Consider the following 9,656-nt stretch of genomic DNA (forward strand, 5'->3'; position numbering starts at 1 on the left):
TCCAAGCCTCTTTAGTATTAAGAATATAATTTTATTGTGTTGACATTTTCCAGGGAGCAGCCCCAAACCCCCATTGGGAGGACAACAGGAGAGGGATATACCCAGATCCATCCTATCAGTTCGTTGTCTCCCCTTCAGCTAAATCCTTTGACCAGACCTAGGAAGTTGATATTTGAAAAGCCCAGTTTCCTGTAATTCTAATGGCCCCCAACTCAAGGATCACTTCAAATGTTTTTTGGAGTTCTGCAGCCTCTTTTACCTATTTTGAAAGTCTAATTTAAAAATCTAAATGGAAATCATTATCTATACATAATTATATAATACATTCCATTTGCTTTGGAGATCAAATTTTTTGAAACATCCAGTTTGAGGGAAAATAATAAAAGGGGTCTATGAGTTACAAGGTTGGTAACTATGGTTTAGTCAACCTCAATTTACAACTAATGTCATTCCTAGTGTGGGGCGCAGAATAACAGCCCCCCAAAGATGTCTTCGTCCTAATCCCTAGAATTTATGACTGTGTTGATACGTGGCAAGGGGGAAGTATGACTGCAGATGGAATTAAGGCTGCTGATCAACTGACTTTGAGATGGGGAGATTATCCTGAATTATCTGGTGGGTCCAGTGTAATCACAGGAGTCCTTTTAAGTGACAGAGGGAGGCTGGAGGGTTAGAGTCAGAGAGGGATTTGAGGATGCTATGCTGTTTATTTATTTATTTATTTATTTTTTTCGGTACACGGGCCTCTCACTGTTGTGGCCTCTCCCGTTGCGGAGCATAGGCTCCGGACGCGCAGGCTCAGCGGCCACGGCTCACGGGCCCAGCCGCTCCGCGGCATGTGGGATCTTCCCGGACCAGGGCACGAATCCATGTCCCCTGCGTCGGCAGGCGGACTCTCAACCACTGCGCCACCAGGGAAGCCCTATGCTGTTTATTTTTGAAGACAGAGGAAGGGGCCATGAGCCAAGGAGTGCAGACAGTTTCTAGAAGCTCGAAAAGACAAGAAAACAAATTCTTCTCTAGAGCCTCCAGAAGGGGCCGAGCCCTGCTAAAACCTTGATTTTAGCCCAGTGAGACCTAGTTTGAACTTCTAACCTCCAGACCTGGAAGGTAATAAATTTGTGTTGTTTTAAGCCATTAAGTTTGTGTAATTTTTTACAGCAGCAATAGGAAACTAATGCACCGAGTGTAGTATGTTTCTGGATTTTGGTCATTTAACCAAAATCAGTTAACAGTATCTTCTGGGTACCATGACATACAAATAACTGTATGAGGGTTGTTGTAAAAGTATAGAGGAAGTAGGATAAATCCAAACTCCTTACCACTGTCTCAGTGTCTGCATCATCTGCCCCTTCCTGGCACTCCAGCCTTCCTTTATGTTACTTCTCCACAGTCCTGACTCCAGCTCTTCCAGCTTTCTGCTCAGTTCTTCACACTTCCTGCCCTGGTGCTTTGTTCATGCTGCTTTCTCTGCCTTGAATGCCCTTGTTCCAGATCTCCCAACAGCTGCTTTCTTCGCATCCTTCAGGCCTTAGCGTACCCTTTCCTCCTCTGTTATCAGAGCAGTGTATCGTGTACAACTCCAAACCTTAGTGGCTTAAAACAATGACATTTATTTGCTTCTTAGGTCACAGCCCAATGTGTCTGATGCGTGTGGGAATCAGGGATAAGGATGGGCACCCCCCTGTGTTCTACATGGCCACCGAGCCTTTCCCTCATGTGACCCCCACCAACCCCTTGGCCTTCTTGGAATCCCTGCAGGTTCACCTGCTTTCACCCGGTGAGAAATCAAAAAACCTGTGGAGGATTGTTCAGGCCAGGCCTGGAAGTGAGAAGCATCACTTGGGCTCACATTCCCCATGCCTTGTGAGTCTCATGATGATTCCTCATTTATTTTCTCCATAGTACTTTATCCTTAACAATTATTTGCCTCTTTGTTAACTGTGTTCTCTCCACAAGCCCAGAGCTGCGTGAGGATAGAGATCATTTGTTTTGTCATGACCACGTGCACAATACTTGGCGAAACTGGGTCCTGTAGAGTAGTTTACCAATTAATAATAGTTAATCAATGTGTGATGAATGGATGAGCCGATGACCCAACAAATGAATAAAGAGAAAACAGAGCCCTTATCTAGAAGGTATCCACTGTTGTAGCAAAGACAGAGCCAATAGCTCATGGTCTTTTACAATAATTAATTTTAAGAAGCCACAAAAATCTTTGAATTAAAAATAACAGACCTTGTACTAGGGTTCAGAAAGTGTTTGGAGTGGCATGGCTCTTTCCGCAAAGCTCAGTTCTCCTGGTGAGCAGACGGGGAAGGAGCAGTGCTGTGTTCTTATTCTGGTTGATTAATTCTATTGTTGTATTTCTGAGTGGGGTGCAGACCTTTCAGACACCCTCCTAATTCACCTCATCTCCACCCCGACTCCGCTCACAGAAGCCAGATGACTTACTCCTTCCCTTCCCTCCTCTATCAGTATCCTCATAGTGGCCCAGGGAATGGGAGCATACCATTTCAGACGACTGAGTTTTTTATCTTTCTTCTCTTTTCCCTTCCCATTGTCCTTTTCTGGCTTAGTGTGCACCAGGAGTGTATGGCAGTCCAAGAGGCAGAATGCCCAACCCAAGGCTTCCCCTCTTGCAGTGTGAGTAGGGCTCTAAGGAGGGATGCTATGGCATGCTCAGCTACTTTTCCGGGGAGGCTGGGCTGTTGCCTGTCTCCTGGAGGGGGACACAGCGAAGGTCCACCCTACGTAGTTCATTTGTGCGGCTCTGTCTCTGGCATGGCTCCTGATTGGCTGGGCTTTGGGGAATGTAGGAGGGTGAGGGGCCAGAGTGCAGATTCCTGGAATCGCTGGCTAGGCAGGATGCCCCCTACCGCAGATGGGTTTCTCCCATCACCTCATTCTGTCTCCCATGGGGCAGGCATATGTCATTTCCCGGGTAGAGGACCGAGGACTTGTAGTTGGGGTAATTCCTGTGAAGAATACAGTGTGTACTTACTTTGCTTTCTTTCCCTCGCTTTGGCGTTTTTGTGCAGATGTACGTTAAGATGAACACTAAAATCAAGGATGTGTACAAAGATGTAGCAACAGGTATGTTCAGTAATAGGAAAAAAATGGAAAACAACTTAAATGTTCACATAAGGGAGTAGATAAAAATAAATTATGGTACGTCCATATAATGAAATACTAGAAAGTCATTAACATTGATCGTGTAGGAGAGTATTAAATGACATGTAATTTAATTTTTAAAATTCAGGCTATAAAATAGGGGACACCATGTGATCCCATTTTTTCCAATTAAAACATTTTTTAATGTATAATATATAAACAATGAAAACAATAAAGATCAAAATGGGGTGGTTATTGTATATATGATGATAGGTAAATTTTTCTTTTATTCTTAGTACCCAATGGTATTTTAAAAATTTTCTATAACGAACACACATTTCTTTTGTAAAGGGACATAAAAATCTAAACTGTTACTTTACAAATTAGATGGCTAGGTTCCCAAATAAACACTTGTTTCTGAAAAATGACTGTTGACAGAACTTAAAAGAACAAACCAAGTCATTGAAGTGCAATTAAAAAAAGCCCAATAACTTGCTTATCTGTTGTTCCCCAACCTCATCCTGGACCCTGTCTCTCACTTTCCCTCCCACCCACCCGTACTAAGTGCTGAGGCCTCCCCAGTATCTGGAGTGGTGCCATCTCTGGTCACCACGCCCTCCCGTGGCATTCCTACCGCCATTGCCTTAGTTTAGCCCTCTGTCATCTTCTGATGAGACTTGCCTCCAGGCCTGGATTCACACTTGACACCTCCCATACCCCCATCCCCCCACACCCCCCACCTGGCAAAGGGGGACCCTTCTCAGGAGACTCAGCTCAAAGATCACATGTTCTCTGAGTCTTTCCTGACCGTCTCCATTTCTGTTCCCAGAATCGACCCTTCTTTATGCCTCACTCTTTGTTCTGAACTCTCTTATGGAAGCTTTAAATCTCTGCTGCATTTCTTTATTTTATTTTTTATTTTTATTTTTTGCGGTACGCGGGCCTCTCACTGCTGTGGCCTCTCCTGTTGCCGAGCACAGGCTCCGGACGCGCAGGCCAGGCGGCCATGGGTCACGGGCCCAGCCGCTCCGCGGCATGTGGGATCTTCCCGGACCGGGGCACGAACCCGTGTCCCCTGCGTCGGCAGGCGGACTCTCAACCACTGCGCCACCAGGGAAGCCCTCTTTCTTTTTTTAAAGCCACTTTATTGTGGTGTGATTGACATGCAAAAGTTGAATGTATACAGCTTAATGAGTTTGGGCATAAGTATAGAGCCATCACCACCAAGGCCAGAGTCATATCCATCACCTCCCAAAGTTTCCTCTTGTCACTTTACCATTATTATTGTTATTTTCTATTGCCCTTCTTGGCACTTCGTGTTTACACTTCCCCCATGGTAATTTGTGTGATCCTTGCACATCCCCATGAGGGTTATAGCCCCACTTTACAGATGAGAAAACGGAGGCACAGAGAGGTTAAGTAACTTGTCCAAGGCATCACAGGGAGAAACTGACAAGAATGGGGTCATACTCAGGTAGTACAGCTCCAGCATCTCTAATCTCTACACTTTACATATTTAGGTGCTGCTGCTTCTCATATTTATGAGGCCTTTCACATGTCTCTCTTCCTTTACCATATTTGTAGAGGAGGGATCGTGTTTTAAATGTATCTTTCTTTATTTGATGCCAAGCCCAGGGCTCGCATATAGCAATCTCATCATAAATATCGACTGTTTATTCAACAAGAGTTTATTGAGCCTTTACCATATGCCGGGCATTGTTTTAAGCACTTGAAATACGTAGATAACAAAACACATCAAGATTTCTGCCCTCAGTGGGAGGGCAGAGCAGTGACTTAGAGTCTAGTGAAAATGTCAAGGGCAAGTTGGGTAAATGACTCAGGTGTTATTTACATGACATTTTTACTTCGTCTGTATCCATGCTTCACTAGATTTCGTTTTAAATTTGGGGTATAATATAATAATATAATTATTATAATTATATTTATATATAATATATATTTATATTATTATAATTATATAATATAATTTGAGGCAATGACAGTGCTGGAAATTAATACAAATCCTTCCTTTGTCACATGAGAGCTCTGTAATTGATCAAGTGTTAGCGATGTGTCAGTGATCACATCATGACTGCCTGATGCATCTTGATGCTTTGAAATGTATTTTTTTAAACTTCAGTGCATATCTGAAAATATCACCTTTCTCTCGTTTCTTTATGTTCTTCTTTCTTGCTCATATTTTTTACTTTTTTCTGTTTTTCTCCCCTCTTCTCTCGTGAAACCATCTCAGTGCCTCTCACTGCTTCCTTCTGCGCCCGCTGCCTCTGCCCTTCTTTCCTTCTCCCTCTACCTTCCCAAATGTATGTTTTTAACAGTTGATCAAAACTCAGGAAGACGATATGATTTTCTCTTTCAACCTGTAGGATAAAAATGGCAAGGCATTGACCTGATCAAAATTGGTGTCACCAGCAACTATGGATTTCATTTGGGTGCAGAAGAAAGAAGAAAGGCTAGCTCTAGAGGGCAGAATAATCTCATGAGGTAGACTTTATTTCTGTTTTATTAATAACAAAGCAGAGATTCAAAAGGATTAGTTGTCTAAAGTCACCTAAATAATAAAGAACTTGTAAAAGAAAATGTTCTACACTCTGTTGCTTACCACCTTATACAGAGGCGAGCTCTGAGAAAAATTTGCTTTTCCTACCTAGGGGATACATTCTTCTGGGGTCTCATGTATTAAAATGAAATTGAGGTGGTAAGAAACTCAGACTATTCCCAAATGATGGCATTATTTTAAAACAAATGGAGCCTTACAGGAATAGCAATAACCTATTATACTTGCAAAGCACTTGCTTAAAAATGTATCACCGGAATATGCTATTTCTTCATTTTCCCCTGCCTACACTCCAGTCTCCAGGAATGGAAATTACTCATTCCTTAGATTCTACATTAACTTCAAACGGCCATAGCGTGACCATAGGAAGCCCCGGAATTTATCAATAGTTTCCCTGTATCTTGAGCAATCACACAGCCTAGATTTCCAGAACATCATCTTTTGCAGATGTTTTATCAAACCCTGTTCCAAAAATATAGTCAGTATTCCTGTATCTCTGTTAGTCCCCTGTGTTCTTTAAACACTTGCAGTTGAACTTGAGCCTCACTGTATCAGCTCACAGTTCACCAATGACCTGCTCACTGCCAAGGTCAAGCCTTTCCCTCAGCCATAGTGCTTTTCAGCCTTCCTGAGATATATGCAGTTTCAGGGTCAATGCTTACCTTCAGGGTTTTCCCCCAGGAACGAATTGTCACATTTTAAGAAGGGTTGGAGGAAAAATACCCAAACCCCTAGCCTTGAATTTAGTTGATATGAACCCAAGCTGGAAGGATTCCCAGGAAATAGAGGGGCTGTGGACTAGTGAGAAAATCTTCACTAAGCAGGTGGGGCAAATGATTTAATGGCTGAGGTCCCAGAGGTGTCAGCTCAGTCTCGGAAAAATGCAGATGTACCCCTGTTCCCCACCTGAGGCTCCCTGTAGCACCCTACTGACTGCTAAGGTGGGAAGGCACTTTATTTAAGTGACCACTGAACTCTGGGAAAGCAGCAAAGTTAGAGAAGTGCTGTCCTTAGGAGCATAGTACTTGGCCAAGCCAGGAAGCAAAGATTAAGCTTCCTAAACATTAAATCGTTCACTCCCATGATGCTTTACTTAGGAAGATTTCTCTCGGAAACTCTTATTGATACATTGATACTTGATCTCCCCCTCCTCTCCCTTCTGGCTCTTCATGTCCGTACCCTTATTTCCTCTAGGGCAGAACCAGGGGTCTTAAGGTAGTTTATGAGACATAACTCACTGTGGGTGTTTATTATTTTTAGAAATTGTACACAATGAAGAGCTCCTCAAGGTCACAGAGTCCCAACATTCTGTCTGGGGGGTGCCATTCCCTATTTGATTATAGAGTCATTCTGCCCAGCGTCTTCTTGGATTCCTTCTTTTTCATCTGCTGTCCATAGTGCTTTTGCCAGTATGTAAACTAATGTGAACATTAGCCTGGGACAATACCACTTCTGGGTATGTATCCAAAAGAATTAAAAGGAGGGTCTCAAAGAGTTATCTGTATACCCATGGATATAGCAGCATTATTCACAATAGCCAAAAAGAGGAGATCACCCAAGTGCCCATCAATGGATGAATGGATAAACAAAATGTGGTAAATACATACAATGGAATATTACTCAGCCCTAAAAAGGAATGAAATTCTGGCACATGCTACAACATGGATGAACCTTGAGGATATTATGCTAAGTGAAATAAGCCAGTCACCAAAACACAAATACTGTATGATTCCACTTACGTGAGATACCTAAAATAGTCTAATTCACAGATACGCAACGTAAAATGGAGATTGCTAGGGGCTGGGGAAAGAGGGAAAGGAGGGATTGTCGTTTAATGGGTATAGAGTTTTAGTTGTGCAAGATAAAAAGAATTCTGGAGATTGGTTACACAACAGTGTGAATGTACTTAACACTGCTGAACTGTATGCTTAAAAATGGTTGAGATGGCAAATTTTATGGTATGTATTTTGACACAATTAAAAATAAAATTAAAAAAATAATAACCTGGGAAGAGGAATTGGAAAGTTACACCACCAACAACAAAAGTTCAGATAATTCACTGTAAGCTAATACTTTTCAGTAATTACTATATACAGTATACCTGAGCTGAGAGCCAAGAAGGTTATTAAGATAAATACAGCATGGTTCTTGTCCTCAGGGAGATGCTGGTGTGGTCCAGGTTATGAGACTTGCACAGAATATTAATTGAGTGAAAATTCCAAGAAGTGCAAGTTCACATTAGGTACAAGGTAGAACATTTGAGATGATCACTTAAGGTGAACTGAGAAGGACAGGTAGGAATCTAAAGCCAGATAGAAACAGTTTCTTTTAATTACCTGTGCCTGTATTAAAGAATGAATAATTAAGACTTTATGGCCCTTTATTTTTCTGAGTTCTTATAAACTGTTCTGAGATGGAATAATTCCAGGCACCCCTTCCATAAAGTATCACTTGATTAAATCAACATTGTGTGTTTTAGGGACAAGACAGTGCTAAGTACCAAACCCCTCAGAGGTTTTAAACACCAGCATTCTCTATATAAAAACGCCAACCTTACTGTAATTTAGCATTCAATTGTGAAAATATTGTACAATTTCCTGAATTCTTATGAAATGATTATTTTTATCCTGTTCTTAGAAAACAAAGCCATATATTTATATCTACTTTTTTGACTACCTCAAAAACGAGTGTAGTATATGAGAGACCTGATACCATGTGTGCTTCTATTTTAAGGATCTTCCCGTAGTTATGAAATACTTTACTTTGTGATGGGAATATCTGAAAGAGAGAATATGTCAAAATTGCCTGGCCAGGCGTGCTTATTTTGATCTGATCTATCTTTCTTAGCATTGGCAGGCCAGCAGAGATGGCAATTTCCCTGCCGTATAATCCTAGGAAGCTGATTGCTGAATCCTAAGAGTCCTAACTTCAGGCTAAAGGTGAAAATAATTCTTCCAGGGAGTAATGTCTAGATCCAGTCTGCAGAATTAAGCTGATAAGCAATGACATTGCATTAGGAGGTTACAATAATAGGATCACCTTAAATTAAGCTCCCTGAATGAATAAAATAAAGCTATTACTCTGAGGTTCACCTCAGCCTTGTAAAATGCCTGGCACATCAGAGGTTCTGGAAAAAATGTCAAATAGATGACATGAAAAGGGGATATTCTGATAATGCAGTGATATTTTTGAGGGTTATCATATATGATTCATTTATTTTTTAATTTAACAAATTTATTTACCTCTCACTTTGTGCTGGACACTACTCTAGCTGTGAATAAAAGATAAAAATCTTTGTCTTTAGGAATCTTACCTTCTAATGGGGGAGACAGATGATTTTTTTTTTAAATTGTGAGAATGCCAAAGAGAAGAGATAAAGTAGGAAGGGATTTCTGAAACATGGTGGTGGGTGTTGAAATTTTAGATAGGGTGGACCATACATGAATCATGAAATTTCCAAAAATTTGAACACATGAAAGATTATGATACTTAACACTATTTAATCAGTGTGGTGCAAAGGCCATGTGTCGGGGTATGAGGAAACTGGGTGCCAGGCCTTGCTTTCATTCATGAGCAAATTATTCACTCCTTCGGACTCAGTACACAGCTGTCAGATGTGCATTTTGGACGCATGAGCTCCAAATCTCTTTCAGCTCTAAAATTCTGTAAGTATTAATGTTTCTTTAATGATTTAGAAGACCCTTCAGGATCTTTCAGTTCCCCAGAGTTGTCTATATGAAAACCAATTACTATCGAATGCATTTTTTGGAGCTTTCTTTGTTGTTGTTTTTTTTTTTTTTGCGGTATGTGGGCCTCTCACTGTCGTGGCCTCTCCCGTTGCGGAGCACAGGCTCCGGACGCGCAGGCCCAGCGGCCATGGCTCACGGGCCCAGCCGCTCCGCGGCATGTGGGATCTTCCCGGACCGGGGCACGAACCCGTGTCCCCTGCATCGGCAGGCGGACTCTC

At 41.8% G+C, this 9,656-nt stretch overlaps 1 protein-coding gene across 1 annotated transcript in view; it reads left to right on the forward strand.

The window, feature by feature from the left end:
* Positions 1 to 1,638: 1,638 nt before the first annotated feature.
* The window catches only part of LOC103069777 (beta-chimaerin-like), a 116,629-nt gene continuing 108,611 nt past the window's right edge, over positions 1,639 to 9,656 (forward strand). Inside the window, exons 1-2 of the mRNA XM_007466124.1 lie at positions 1,639 to 1,866; positions 3,042 to 3,096. Of these exons, the coding sequence (XP_007466186.1) occupies positions 1,639 to 1,866; positions 3,042 to 3,096 (283 nt within the window). The remainder of the gene's footprint in view (positions 1,867 to 3,041; positions 3,097 to 9,656) is intronic.

The sequence above is a fragment of the Lipotes vexillifer genome, unplaced genomic scaffold (assembly GCF_000442215.2).
Source record: "Lipotes vexillifer unplaced genomic scaffold, Lipotes_vexillifer_v1.1 scaffold150, whole genome shotgun sequence".
In the NCBI taxonomy this organism is placed as follows: Eukaryota; Metazoa; Chordata; class Mammalia; order Artiodactyla; family Lipotidae; genus Lipotes; species Lipotes vexillifer.